General features: G+C 36.0%; 1 protein-coding gene across 1 annotated transcript in view; it reads left to right on the top strand.

Annotated features, from left to right (window-relative positions):
- Nucleotides 1-2,031: 2,031 nt before the first annotated feature.
- The window catches only part of SLC38A1 (solute carrier family 38 member 1), a 59,483-nt gene continuing 45,544 nt past the window's right edge, over nt 2,032-15,970 (top strand). Inside the window, exons 1-2 of the mRNA XM_088141764.1 lie at nt 2,032-2,936; nt 15,116-15,310. Coding sequence (XP_087997890.1) covers nt 15,192-15,310 — 119 coding nt within the window. The 5' untranslated portion in view covers nt 2,032-2,936; nt 15,116-15,191. The remainder of the gene's footprint in view (nt 2,937-15,115; nt 15,311-15,970) is intronic.

The following is a 15,970-nucleotide window of genomic DNA, read 5'->3' as shown; positions in this document are numbered from 1 at the left end:
TTATTAAAGGGACTTAAATGGAAGCATTCAAACTATATTATTTAAAATAACCTGCCGTGTCTTTTATCTATCTATCTATACACACACACACACACACACACACGATCTTTTCCTCAAATGTATTCATTTGCTCTGCACAAAAGACAGAACATTGGGTTTGTATGTTACTATTTAGACAGCTTAATAAGTGATCTAATTTTGCAAGTTACTAAATGAATATTTGATGAATGGCCACTCTCAACAGATACAGTTCTGCATCAAGAGTTTAATGTTTGTGCTTTGACATTTACAGTTGATTGAAAGGAAGGCAAGAATTGATACTTAAGATAAAACTCAATACTGATATGGCAAAATGGTCTATGATCACAGTTTATTTGTTTAACTAACATGCTTATTCAGCTGTCCACATCCCTAACCCCAAATTCAGTGCATCCGTGCAGTGACGACATTGCAACTTTTGTGGGTTGTCCATACAATCAAAAGTATGGTAATACTTCCTTCTACATCATTAAAATGAATAATTTATTTCAAAAGACTATTTACATGTATTAGGATGAGTTCAAACTTTTCACATAATAAGTATATATCAACGCAAACATTTTAAACTGTTAAAACATGTGACATTTTTGTTTACTAAAACATGTCTAAGGGTATTTCATATAAGTCAATATTGTTCACTTTTTACACAATTTCTGTCATGATCAATAAGATTATTTGAACCAGTAGAGCTAAGAAGGAATATGCTGTCACTTGTGTGAGCCCGCTGTTTCTGATATAGGTATGCAACAGGGTTTAGGGCCTGCAATGTTGATCTTGTATTCAAGCTGGTTCATGTAGGATGGGAGGAGCCAGTTCTTAAAATAATCTGGTCCCATGTAGATGTACTTTAAAATGTAGATTTATCAGCCTCTTTTGGACCTGGTGTCTTGTTCAGTCCAAGGTAAGCCTGATAGAGATGTAAAAGCTCAGAAAAATCCTCCATCTTCCCTTCCCTCCTTTTGATGGGTGACACCAGAGACAAAGCCATTCTTTAGTCACCCAATCCATTTCTTCTTTTTTATCACTTGCATCATCCTCTTTGATCCCTTAGACTAACTACAGCTGCACTAAGAAAAACTATTCTTTTTCACATAAATTCATCATCCTTTTTTAAAAGTGCAATGTGTTCTTATGGGCCTTTTTCTGAAAAGAGAGAAAAATGTATGGGTTTGAAAATTAGAAAGATGATGCAAGGATGGAAGTATTACAACATGTTGTAAATAGTCTCAGTTCCGTCTAGATAAGGCACGCTTCACTGAGTTCAGAAGCAGGATGTAAATATTCATGTAAATGTTGCCACAATTTCCTATCAGATAGATGTATTTTCCTGCTGTTATTGGAAAGTCTTGTCCAGTGACATACAGCTGTGGCCACAGTCGTTGCTATAATTTCAGGAAAACTGAGGGACCTCCATCCAGTAAATATGTTTCAAAACCAGCACTGGGGAAATTGTGAACAGAGTGTCCTGAACACTATTTGGCAAACATTACACAACTAGTATACAAGGAAGTATCTGCTAAATATACTGAAATATCACCTCTTTATCTCAACAGTTTCCTTGGCATAGCATCCGGCACCTCAGTTATGGGAAGAAGAGGAAGTGTTAACCCTGCCAGCTACCCCTTTATGTGATTCTCTTTGCTCCTGCAAGGAAGACATGATTTGACTAAAAGGCAAGGAAGCCATGGATTTCACAGAGATTTCTCTATCATCATTGATTTATCAGAGCAGCAAAATCTACAAACAGCCGATTCTCCAAAGCCTATCATTTCAGATTTCTAATAAGCATCCTTAAGATCAAACTCATAAGGAAAGGTTGCAGGTAACTGAACCCAGGGCGTGGCTGTAAAAAATGCTCGTCCTTTTTCCCCCCCTTCTTTTACAAAAAAGCACAGCGAGCGTTACAACTCCAGCAGCGTTTCCCGGAATGTGCCCCCCCTCTCCGCCCTATGAAGCCGGATTACAACTCCCTTTATCCCCCGCCAGCAGCTTTAGAGTTGGTACTCCCAACCCACCTGGAAGCGTAGACCCTTAGACAAAAAGTAACCCCCCTGATCACAAGCAGCCCTTTTAACCGCTTCCCTTGTACGGATGAAGCAAGTGACTGCCGAGCAGAAACCCGTAAACGGGATCTCCACCACTCCTCTAGGGCCGTCCACCAGAGAGGAAGCTCGCATAGCGGCGGCTGTTCGCTCAGACCGGGGAAAAGCAGGACCCGAGGTCAGCGTCTGGGCGCCTTTCCTCCTAACCGAGCGGGCGGATGCGGCGGCTATAAAGCCCCCGAATCCCTCCCATCCATCTTCGGGCAGATCTACCCAAAACACCAAGGACGGTCCCACCGGAGGAGGTCGAAGAGGAAGAGGGAAAGCACCCACGAGGCAAAGCGACTGCCCGAGCGACCACGATTTAAACAAGCCCAAAAAGTCATAAACCCGGAAGCTCAGGCCACGCGCCAGGTGCAGCTGGCAGTGAATCGCTTTACCGGTTTTGCCGAGGCCCTACGTAGATTGACGTCGAGGAGGGGGAGATGGGAAGGAGGGGATGCTGATGACTGAGCCGCCGCAGGAAATTGCCGTCGACCGTTCATTCATTCGTTCGTTCGTTCATTCATTCATTCATTCATAGCGCGCTCTACCACGCTTTTCTGAAAGGATTTTAATGTAGCCGTAGATCCTTACATCAGGCGTACGGTGACGACTGAGAAAACATTTACACACGTTCCTCTTCTGCGCGTCCGGTGAGACCCACCCCAACAGGAGCGCCCAGCGCCCAAGCGAGGTATCTTACAGGAGGACCCAGACCGCCACCAGAAAAAGCTCAAGGTGGAGGCGCAGCGGAGGCATCGCGGCTCGGAGTCTTTCTGACTGAGGGAGAGAAAGGAGTCGTTTGCTTTACAGGTAAGCTGGGTGGGCAAGGCAAGGCCTCTTCCCCCTTCCCCCCCGCTCGAAACACGGAGAAAGCCTGGGGGCTGCCGGGGGAGATGACTCGGAAGACAGCCTAGCGTGCCGGGCCTTTCTTCTCCAGCCACATGGCAGGCGTCAGAGCACCAGCGCGGGTGCTGCCTGGCTCTGGGCATTCTTGCCTGGGGGAGAAAGCCGCGTGGCGAGCGAGGAACGCTCGTGTTCCTAACGCGCGCGTTGGCCTTGCCTCCCCCGGGCACTGAGGGCGGTGGGCATCGGGGGTTCACCAGGCTGCCAGGCGGGCGAGCCCCGCTTTTATTTTGCTTTCCTCCATGATTTAAAAGAAAAAGGCGCGGAACGGCATTGTGGGTGACTGGCGAGTCATTTCCGTTCGAGAAAGAGAAAGAGAGACCTTAAAAAAATCGTGGTAGATATTAAAAGGAATGATTAAGGCTGGGACTGGAGCGGTCCTTCTGTGCAGAGCCTTGAATACATCTTGGGAAATAAATGAAACCTCCAGCCTTGAAGCGTTTGGAGGCGGGGAGAAGTGGGAGCGGAGGGTGAAATTCTTTGTCCTCCTTTTACGAAAGATTTCTACCTGATACGCCTCTGTCCTTCTGTGAATCTTCTTTTTTCTTCTTTTTTTCGTTTTAAAATGTCGTTTTACGGTATTCTGGACACCTTTTAATTAAGTAGAGTGCAACCTTTATTTAACTAAAAGAAAAAAGGCTTTTACATTTCCATCTGGGAAATATTTACCCTGGGTGTATCTGTTGAGTAAGACCTTGATGCTCTGACTCTGTATTACCGCATGCATTTTGAAAATGAATTTCTCTATTCATTTAACCTTCACTCTAACCTTGGTTGCATCCATTCAGGTTGAAAGGTAGTGTCCTGCTGCTTCAGCAAACAATTTGAAATTTGGATCTTTTAAAAATCACTAAAAACTCAATTCCTTCTGTTTTTAAAAGCCCTCCTGATAACTTGTTATCCACTGAAATGTGACTGATGCTTTACAGATTCTGTAAAGCCTTTTCAGGTTTAGGTATCAGTTGATAGAAATAAATATGATAGTTGACTTGACATTTAATTCTGTTTTTTTCCCCAAGTTACTTCGCAGGGAGTTGTGGTATGCTAGGAATGTAGGCCTAGCCCCGGCAGGCATAACAGACTTTGCATCTTTCCATGTCTTTGTTTCAGAAGGAATCCATTTCTTTTATTTCATGGTTTTTCACTATATTTCAGAACATTTGTTTTATTTGTGTGCAAATCAGAATTAGAATGCAACCTGTTGATTTCATATATTCTCATCAGATTAGGAGGAAAGGGGAAGTTGCATATGAAAATAATTAATAGTATAATCATCATGGCTTTTAGCTTTATGTAGAGACTGTTTAATCATGCCAGATATCATTACATTTTCCTCTATCCCACTTTGTTTTGTTTCTGCTTCTTTCATGTTTCTGTCTACTCCTTATTTTGTTTTACCATTGTCTTTAATTGGACTGAAATGTAATTTTTTTGTTTTTTTTAATCCTGCCTTTATTATTTTTATAAATAACTCAAGGCAGTGAACATACCTAATACTCCTTCCTCCTCTTTTCCCTACAACAACAACCCTGTGAGGTGAGTTGGGCTGAGAGAGAGAGAGAAACTGACCCAAAGTCATCCAGCTGGCTTTCATGCCTAAGGCGGGACTAGAACTCACCGTCTCCTGCGTTCTAGCCCAGTGCCTTGACCGCTAGACCAAACTGGCTCTCATTGTTACTTTTATAGATGCAATAAAACATTTTGCCTTTTGATGAGCCCCTATTTGCTTGTTGAAATTATTTTTAGTATGCACACTCTACATGTACACATACAGACTGGGGCATTCAACCAACGTTCTTGTCATAATTATCATAATTAGTTAAAGCATTTTCAACTTAAAAAAAAAAAGACGCAGATCTGGGTTAGTTCCAGGAAATACCTGATTACACTAAGAAGCTGAAAATAAACTCAGAAAAAGGCAGTGACAAACTACTTCCATATTGTTGCCAGCAAACTAATATGAACATCTAGCACTAAGAATCAAATTCAGCTTATGGAAGACTTTACCTTTTACCATATTGTAACAGCAATCCTCACTTATTTTTCTGGAATGGGCATTTATTTGAAGGAAAAACATAGCTCAAGTTCAGATTCCAAACTCAGTGATGTTTAAGGTACCATCGTCTCAAACACCTTTCTCACCCCAGTAAGGCACATTAATAACATCAGTCCACTTTATTTGGCTATTGTAAAGATTTCAATGGAAAGGATATGGGTAAATTTGCAATATGTAGCAAGATAAATGGTAAAACCTCTGCTCCTGGTACCTTAAGCTATAATTGGAAGTTTGTTTTCTTAAAAAAAAAATCCCCACTGGACTTTACAGTTGAAAATTATACCAGTTGGGGAAATGGGAAATTTGCATTGGAGATGAAAATTTAATGTTTGGCCTGCCCATCTGCCAGTCTTTTCTGCTTTGATGCCCAACTCTGCTTTTCTGCTGTTGACAAATACAGGCTTGGAACCAGTCATTTACCCATATAGTGTTTAGTTCCAAAATAGAAAAATAATGTAGTGCCACATTCTGGAGGAATACAAGGATATTCTGTCTTCAGTAGGACCTACTTTTTGTTAAATTGCTTAGTCACCAATCTCCATTGTTTTCTGACATTGAAAACTGATCTTAGCTGGGAATCCATCAGCAGAATGTCAAGAGTGGGTGGCCATACAAAATAAATAAATCTTACTTTTCTCATAACCATGTAGAGCTAAACTAAGCCATGTTATCTAATCCATTAAAAAGGCAGAGACATTTCTTAAGTACAGAGAAGAACATAACAATTCACAGTGTTCCCAGACTCCTCCATTCTGCAACCTTGCCAAAGTATTTCTTCTCTTTCATTATATATAGTTCAGTTAATATATATAAGGGTAATTGCTAACAGGCTAAGAATCATATCTCTAGAAGTACCTTAATGTTCCTTTTTAAAATTATCTTTTTCTATCCCATCCTTTAAAATGTTTATATCTGTATTTAGACTTAGACTCTAAGTCTAGCATTTGAAGATAGATTTTGCATTTGAATTTACTCTGTACCTTTAATTAAAGTTTTTCGCCAGACTTAATGTTGTCACACGTCATTACCTCAAAAGCATCTAATTCTATGTTGACATGGTCAGATTACATTGTTAGTCATGAAGCTAAGGATCAAAATAGTGAAAGTAGTTTCTGGCATAGAGAGGTTTTTTGAAAAAAAAATAATGATACATTTTGATTTATTCAGATTCATGGCTAATATTGTTTATTCTTATTTCAAACTATTTAACCTTGTATTAGTTCTACATTTTGAGTGAGGTGGTTATACTTTTTAAATTATATTTGCTTAGGCATTCTGATCTATGTTGCCACCTATTGCATGAGAACCAGTGTTGATGGCATAAGTACTTTAGAATTAATAAGAGCGAACAATAGATCATTTCTTTGTAAGAAGAAAGAAATGTGAATTGGCAGGCAACATGCAAGATGAAATGGGAATAGATATCCCTAATATTTAGTACATTTTCTATGATTAGAAATAATTAATTGTCTTTCTAATATTACTCTGTTCTGCCATTATAGTTCATGTTTCATTAAGTCATTAATGCTATATTGATATATGACCTCAGAACAATTTCCTTTATTTCTGAGTGGCTTTGTTGTGGTGGAGCTGCAAGCTGGGACCTGTTTAGACAAAGAGAAATACAAGATTTGCAAACTTGCAGTAGTTCACACTGTACTGAGCTTTCTCCAAGTGCTGGATATATAGGCAGAAAACACAGGATATCTCCCTGCTCAGAAGATACTTGTTGGGTATCATACAACAAGTATGTACGTAAGTAACCATTTAGCAGTTGAAACAATTGGTACAGTTCAGATTCAATACTAGTTTTGTTGTCCAACGTTACATAAATTGTTTCATTGCATATTCTACAAATGAGCTACCTGTGGGTGATTGTGATCAGATTCATGCATGAAATGTTAAATCTTATATGATAAGCATAGATTATCCCAATTATGAAATTCAAGGACAAGAAATTCAATAAAAATATTCATAGTTGACCAAATAAATGGAAGGTATCATCAGCCTTGGTAGAAACCTTTGTTCTAGAACCACCTCATTTCTCCAGGCTTGTTTGGTATGTTGAAAGCCTTGTCCCACTACTAGGTAAGAAGACTCTTTGCTACTGCAAAGTTTTGATTTGCCCCTGGACTACAGATCAATGCTGAAAATAAGATACTGGAATCCAGAAAAGGCTATTGTGACCCCCTTACATTCAAAGGGATATTTTTTCTTTTTTTCTTTTTTTCTTTTCTTTTTTAAATTTTTCTTTATTTTTTATTATTGAAAAGAAGAAAAAAACACATAGAAAATGCTTTAACAAAGTGAAAGAAATACAACAGAAGAATAAAGCATATTAATATGTCATTATAACAGTAAACAATTATAGTTCTCTATTTATCTAATGTAAATGTTATTCAAGTACATATATATTTCTAAAACATTTATATGACTATAATTTTTTTAACCACTGTATTTTGTATAAATGAGCCCATATTTCATTATATTTCTCCATACAAAGTCTACGTTTATAGACAATCTGCTCATAAGTAGCAAGTGCAATCTAGTCTTCAATCAATTGAATAAATGGGGCAATACATCCATATATCCATCTATCCATCCATCCATCCATCCATCCATCTATCTAGTATGCTGCCCATCTCTCCCGAAGGCTCATTTACATTGTCTGGTTGTCAAGTTCCATGTACTAGGTATATAGTTCAAAAGAATATTATCCTCTGAAAATGTTAGCTTTTGTTGCACAATCATATTTATATAGTTCACTACTTTCTCCCAAAACTTGGTAAGTATAGCACATTGTAGAAACATGTGTTTTAAAGAAGCATCATTAGTACATCTCCAACAAAATGCTGTTTCTGACAATCCTTTTCTTTACAAACGTAATGGAGTCCAATAAATTCTAAGTATTTTTTATTGTATAAGTCTTAATTTGAGGTCCATTGACACACTTGCTATAGAAATTAAAACATTCTCCCATTGTCTAGGCAATATAGGAACCTCTAATTCTATATTCCACTCATCTCTCAGCATCTGCATATCAAATTGATTTATTAATAACAAATACATATAAAAACTAATAGTAGTTTTTTTAGTTTTAAGGGATTTAACAAGTTGTTCTACTATCTCAGGTATCTCAGAAGCTGAAAATGCTGCTGATCCAAACAATGTTGTTAATAAATTTTGTAACACTAAATATTGCCATTGGGTTACATCTGATAGATGATATTTATCTCTTAACACAGAATATGTTAAAATTCATCTTTATCATCTATTAGTTGGTCCAAAGTCAGTATTCCCACTTTCATCCAATTTTTCCATATCATCATCTCTTCCCCAATTTTTAAGGTTGGGTTTTCCCATAAAGTCAATTTGGAACGGAAAAAAAGTCAAACCTTTTTAATTAGACATTCCATTCCATATTTTTCTAACTGACAAGATTGTTTCCAGAGATGTAAGAGTTTTAGTTTATTTAGATCCTAATACTGTCCATCTAACCAAAGATGCTATATTTGTATATACCAAATTTACCCAAATCAGAAAATTAACACCAATTATTGGCTTCCAGTATTTAATACTTGACAAAAGGGAAATATGATGATATACCTCCAGATCTGGAAAACCAAATCCTCCCTCATTAATTGGTAGTTGCATTTTCTGTAAAGATATTCTTGGAATTGAAGAACCCAATAGAGATTTTCTAAATAAAGAATTTATTTTCCAAACATATTTTCCAGGTACAAAAACTGGAATTACTTTCAGAATATAAATTAATATGGGAATAACATTCATTTTGAGAGCACTCACCTTCCTCCAAAAGGTGAGGTTTAATCTCCCATCTATTGATATCTGAAGAAACTTCTCTATATATTTTATTTGTATTACATGTTACCAACTGAGTTATATCCTTTGGTATACACATACCTAGATATTTAATGGATTTGGTATAAATACAGAATTGATATTCCTTAAATGAATAGATAACCAAATTTTTACCTATTGTCATTTTTGATTTGGACCAATTAATAGAGTATCCTGCTATTTTACTAATGGCATCTATCTTTTGCATCAACACTGGAATAGTAGTGTGAGGTTTAGAAATAAAAGAATATCATCTGCAAATAAAACCAATTTGTGTTCAACTGAGTTGTGTACTACTCCATAGATCTCCCTATGTTGTCTAATAGCAGAAGCCAAGGGTTCCATGCAAATATTAAAAGCAAGGGTGAAAATGGACATCCTTGTCTAGTTCCTCTAAATAGTGGAAAAGTAGAAGAAAGCATACCATTAAACTTTACTTTAGATGTGGGTGACTGGTCTAATATCTTAATCCATTTTATGACTTCCAAAGGAAATCCAAATTTATTTATTATGGCAAAGATGTACTGTTTATATATTTTGTCAAAGGCTTTTTCAGCATCTAATGATAAAATTATAAATTGATCTTTATTTTTATTCAAGTTATTAAATCTATAACTGGCCTAATGTTGTCTGCTGCTTGCCTAGTTTTTATAAACCCTGCTTTTTCATTCTTAATAATGAATATTACTTGCTATAATCTGCTTGTTAACACTGCTGTTAAAATCTTTGGGTCAACATTAATGAGATTGGATGATAATTAGCACACTGAATCTTTACCTGCTTTTTCGTATAACTGTAATATAAGCCTGATTAAATGTTGGTGATAAAATTCCCTTATCAAATATCTCTTCATATACTTGACAGAGTTTTGGCATCAAAAGATCTATAAATGTTTTGTACCACTTGATAGGAAATCCATCTAATCCTGGTGTTTTACCACTTTCATTTTTAAAATTATTTGTTTAATCTCTAGCTCAGATAGTGGATCAAATAAGAGTTGTTTTTGTGTGTCATCTAAAAGTGGTAAGGTCATTTTATTTAAAAAGGCCTCAGCATCTTCATTCAATACATTCTCTGGTTTACTATATAATTCTGAATAAAATTTTAAAAATTGACAATTTATATCCATTGAAGTTTTATACATTTCATCTCTTTCACCTCTAATAATTGGAGTTATTGCCCTGTCTTTCTTTTGATTTATGTGATTAGCCAAGATCGTACCAGGTCTTTCACTGTTCTCCCAGTATCTCTGTCATAAACATGTTGGCATAAATTCTGGCTGCTGTGATATTATAGTAGTTAATTCATATTTATTTTTCTGTATTTCTCTGTACAAAACTGTAGATGGGCATCTAATCATCTCTGCCCATGAATATTTCAATTCATCTTTCAAATTATTTTCTGTTTTATTTTTAATCTTATTTTTGTATGATGCATAAGCAATAATTCTACCTCAAATGTATGCTTTATGTATGCTTCCCATTCAAAAATTCAGGCACTTGATGTTTCTGAATTCAAATCAAAGTATTGTAAGGTCTCTACCGGCATTTGTTGTACAAATTCTTTATCATTCAATAGGGAAACATTGAAGTACCAATTTCTGGATGCCTTAATCGGTTTCTGAAACACACATTTCAAGGTGATTGTACTATGATCATATACATAACAAACATCAATGTTACATTCTTGAATTTGATAATATAAGGTCAATGATATAAAATAATAATCAAGCCTTAAAAAATTCTGATGCACATTTGAATAAAATATATATTCTCTTTTAGTTGGATACATCAAACATCAGGGGTCTACTAAATTCAATTCTTCTATATAAGTCTTAATTGTTTCCCTCACTAATTATTGTTTTGGGGCTTTTGTGTGTGTGTGTGTGTGTGTGCGCGCGCTGGTGTATTCTGTCAAGTTCAGGATCCAATATTTCATTGAAATCTCCTATTATCAGTTTATCATAAATACGCTCATTCACGTGTTGAAAACATTCATAAAACATAATAGCAGAATCTAAATTTGGCCCATAAACATAAACCACAGCTATTGCAGTCTCTGTTTTGGCACACAAAATTAAATAATGCCCATTTACATCAGTGATAACTTGTACATCAATTGGGAATCCTTTTCGAACCAAAATGGCCACACCTTTAGCTTTCGTCAAAGTGTCTATGAGGTAAACCTGTCCCACCCAATCCTTCATTAATAAAGATTTATCCTGTTCCATTAAATGAGTCCCTGTAGATAAGCAATATCTATCCTTAATTATTTTAAATATGCTAAGATTACGTTTTGTTCTTAAGTTCTCGCAATCCTTTAAGACTGACTAACTTCATCCATAAATTTTGTTTTGGCCCACTTATCAATATTATGCCAATTCATTTTATGACCTGTACCATTTAAGGGTATACTGTGTTATAGCATAGTTTTCACTCCTACCTTGTATTAAGCAGCCAAAAAGCTGCTTTTGTGTTTCATTCAAAAGGGTTTTTCAGAGGGAAGAAAATTTAATTGAATCTTTGAATAATTATGATCAGTCAACACATTTTCCCAAACTTAGCTAAAGCAGTTAATAAAATAAACAACAGTACATTTAAATCATTTTACATTTTCTCTATGACAATTTGTGGGCTTTGCTTAAAGCTAAGTTATAAAGTCAGTGAGAAGGGTCAGAAGAATTTAATGATTCCTAACAACTATACAAGTAAACTAGAGTCCTAATATCTGCAGATGGGTTATTCCCTCTTCAAATAACAGAGGCATGGTTTGTTAGTAAGCTTCTGTGTTCTACAATTTAATAGTAAAACAGCTACAACTTCATGTATAAGTGTCCAAGCTGGATTTATTAAACATGTACAAATAGAAGAATAAGAGGATTATAATAACAGGCCTTAGCCCTGATTTCCCTATGTTCTTATATCATGTCTGGTTGTGTGAACGTGGCTCCATTTTAGATATATGTACGTATGTAAGTAAAGCAAGAAAGGGAGTCCTTTCTGAAAATAATCTGATATATGGTTCATATATCTACAAATATGCAGTTTTAATTTTGGATAAACTTAATTTGTAATTAAAACTTTGTAAGTTTTAATTACAAAGAAAAGAGAAGGCAGAACTGTTAAACAGTTGGACATCTCTTCTGATCTAGAAGCCCTTCCTCTTAATCCATATTTTTTCAGAACATTTTCATATATTGATGGGTTCACATATCATTCTAAGCTATCTTGTGCTTGTTGGTTTGGGTTAGCATAACATGTGAACCAGATATATTGGTTTGTAAACCATGATTTTGACTTGTTATTTGTGAACAAACCATAGCTAAAACATGTCTGGGGTAATGTGCTTCTAATATGTGTCCATATTTAGCTCCAACACTTTAAACACATATCAGGTTTAAATTCTGCGAAAATAAATTCTAGGACAAATTTCCTGATTTGAGGGACAATTTTGCAGAATGTTTTTGTTTTTTTTTTTAAAGAGGTGACAGCTTGGCATAAAAAGATACTTCAGTACAAAGCCTATCTTCTCCTCTGTCCCATTTCTATTTCTTCAGTTACCTTAACTGTTATTCAGTTATTTCAGTTGCCTAATCATTTCTTCTTGTTTCCCAGATGGCTGTTCCCTCTTCTAAAATTTCAGGGCAGCCCACCAAGAAAGTGTTTTCCCCTCTTGAAGAAAAAGCCAACCAGAAAAATTTAAAAAAAAAAATGTACTGGAGATATTGTGAATGCTTTTTCAGTGAAATTCCCTTAAGCTCAGCAATGAAAATATGCTATTATCTGATTTAAAGCTATCTATAGAATTGCTTTAATAGTCAATCTTTAAAATAAAAGGGGATATATAAATATTTTAAGTAAAACAAAACAACTTTCCTAAGTGAGATCATTTGACTGAAGCTTTTTTCTCAAAAGATATGGATATGTAATTAGTTTTTATCTGCATTCAATTTTATACCCTTTTTTTAATTAACTAGAGAGTGACATTTAGGACCACTAAACTTTATTTTCTAGGAATTGGGTCAACTGTGGTTTCTTTCTTCCTTAGGATGTTTATGGAGGACAGTTTTAACTGTTGGCTTTGAAATATATTCGCAGTTCATTACTCATTGTTTTATTGTTTATTGGGATGAGTCTTCTGATCTGCTTTTCAAAAAGGTGAGGTAGAGAAGAGGAGAAGAAGGGATAGAAAGGAGATACTATTAGTCTCTGCCATTGCGTAAGAGAAATAGTTTATGAGATATTTGAGCTCTGCCTTCGAAAGGTTCACCAAACATGTTTAACAAGATCTGTGAATATAGAACTGAATCCAATTTCAGTCTGTCAACAGATTATTCTGAAACTAAAACTAGCATCCTTTAAAACAGCTTGAAAGCAAGCCAAATTTTACAGAAAGAAAATATGTGTGTCTATTTTAATAAAAATATACAAAACCACAAATAATGTTCCCAAGTTGTTGGCTTGTATTTTGGGTGGGTTCACACATTGTATTGAGCTATGGTTTACTTTAACTATGACTGATTGAACCAGTGAGTGTATTTACATACTGCACTATATGATTGATTTGATTTTGGCTTATTATGTTATATGAACCCAGCTACTATGGTTTGTAAACAAAGGTTTATGGCTAGCTTATGATAAGAATTTGACAAGCTGTAGCATATTTAATAAAGCAAGGTTGAACAATGCAATGTGTGAATTCAGTATTGTTTGGATTAACCCATAAACTATGTTTTACACATTACAATGGTTATGCTCATTTATGCATATGAATTTAACTAGATCTACTACTGAGATTTTTCTTACCACATATTTTTTTTTTCACAGAATGAATGTTTAACAATATATGATATGTGACATTGTTATTTTCTACAGCTTTTCCCAAAGTTTTGATCTCAGATGTTAGACCCCAACTGCCACCAAGTCTGACCACTATGACAACAGATAGGTGGGAGTGATAAAAGTTGTAATTCAACAATAACTGGAAACCCAATGTCGAATGTAGCTAACAAACCTTCATCAGACTATTAATCTTTCTAGATGTCTGTCTAGGATAAAGATAGAGCCATTTAAGATATACACTGCTGAACAAAGTTGTAAACTTAGATTCCATCCTAAGTCCAACAATTGCTCTACTTTTCTGTAGGCAACATCTCCTTTGCCTGACCCTTCCCCTTTGCCACAGAGCAGAGAAATTGGAGAGGGAGTTCAAGAGAGGAAGCTGTTTGCTCTTCTGCAAATTAAAAGCAATGCAGTTGCACCAGCAGCAGGAAAGGGTCAGGCAAAGGAGAAAGTGTATACAGAAATTGCTTGGTTTTTTTCCTTCCCCCTCCCCCCGCCCCCAGATTAGGGAGATGGAGAGATTTTAAGAGAGTACTGTAAGCTGTTTGTGTAGTGTGCCTGAGACTCCCAGCCCCAGGCTGCTGGCACAATCACATTGCTTTTGATGTGTGGAATAGCAAACAGCTTACTCTTCCAATCCCTTTCTCTCCAATCTCTCTGCTCTGCAGTGGGATGGGGGGGAAGAAAAAACCATAAGTCACACACAGGGCAATGCATACTGACTGTAATGATGATCACATAACTGTGGGATGCTCCAAAGGTCGTAAATGTGCACTAATGTTATTTTTTCAGCACTGTGTCATAACTTTGAACAGTCACTGAACAAGTGATCGGTAAGCAAGGACTACCTATAAAATATGTTTAGGATTGTAACTTATAGAACTCCCATTTTCAAATGTCATGGGAGAGCATGGTTTAATTCTGAAGTATCTCTAGCCTGTTACTACAACCAGAGGTGTGTGTTTTTTTTAAAATACTGCAGGAAGTGTTGCCTGTGAATATTTCCATGATACTTTGGAGAATACTTTCCATGATACTTTGAAGACTTTAGGGTTCTTGTTTGTTTGTTTCTGTAAATTACCTAAATATTGGAAATGCCTCTCTCCTTTACTCAGTTTTCCTCCTTCATCTAAACACAAAAGGAAGAAGCTAACTTTGTGTCTCGGTTCTCAGATCGCTGTATTTACTGATAGCAGAGCTAGATGCATGTCAGTTCAAACACTACAGGAAATTGTCTCAATTGAAAAATACTGCATAGTGCCTTGGGAGATAATTGCTGATCTTATTGGTGGTCTTGCTTTTTTTAATGTCTGTTTTTTTTCTTTCAGGTTGTCAAACTCATTTTGTAGCTAGTACTTAGCGCCAAAATTCAGACAAACTCCAGGATAAGTTCTCTAAATCAAGATGCCTTTCAAAATAACACTAGAATTAACTGAGATGCAAAATATGAAGGTTCCTGAGGATGACAACATTAGTAATGATTCTAATGATTTTACAGAAGTAGAAAATGGACAAATGAATAGGTGAGTAGTTTTCCATTACCCAAAACTGGCCATTTGAAAACAACTGTTAAAAACAATTTTTTTAAAAAAACTTGAAATACAATTGATGAATGATTCATTGCTGAGTCACATCCTGTTTGAAGAGGTAGTTTGAATGTCATCACCAATCCTTTATGGGTATTCATATTAACAGTAGCAACAGCAACAAGAAAAAAAAATCAGCCTTAATATAAATGTACAGAATATGATATAGTACAGGATCAAAATATCTAGTGCTCCCCGTGATTGATCCACTTCAGGCTTGGTCCATCTGCTTTTTCATTGCACTGCACTATGTTTTTTTAAAAGTAATGTAAAGCCCATATACATCTGAGAAAAGATCACATGATGACAATATTTCTGGAACTATATCTTTGGAATACAGGGAAGGATAGCATGCTTGAAGATGTGGCAGAAATCTTGCAGTATATTGAGAACAAGCGCATCAGGAGGAATAGTTGAACTACTTTAGATACGTTAGTTGTCTTAAGCATAAGGAATATTTAATATGCATTCTGAAATGATGATAGCGCCCCAAAGTCTGCTGCTATTTATTGCATTTGAGATAAGCAACTTAAGTAGGTCACCGGTTTCTTTGATTCATTTTAAAGCCACAATAAAAGTTATCTAGTACTTTTTTTA

This window comes from Python bivittatus, unplaced genomic scaffold, assembly GCF_059951505.1.
Source record: "Python bivittatus isolate LINGU-HERP-01145 unplaced genomic scaffold, Pbiv_v1 ctg000330_np1212, whole genome shotgun sequence".
NCBI classification, from domain to species: Eukaryota; Metazoa; Chordata; class Lepidosauria; order Squamata; family Pythonidae; genus Python; species Python bivittatus.
Note: the sequence above shows the minus strand (reverse complement) of the source record. Positions and strands in the feature narration are given on the sequence as shown.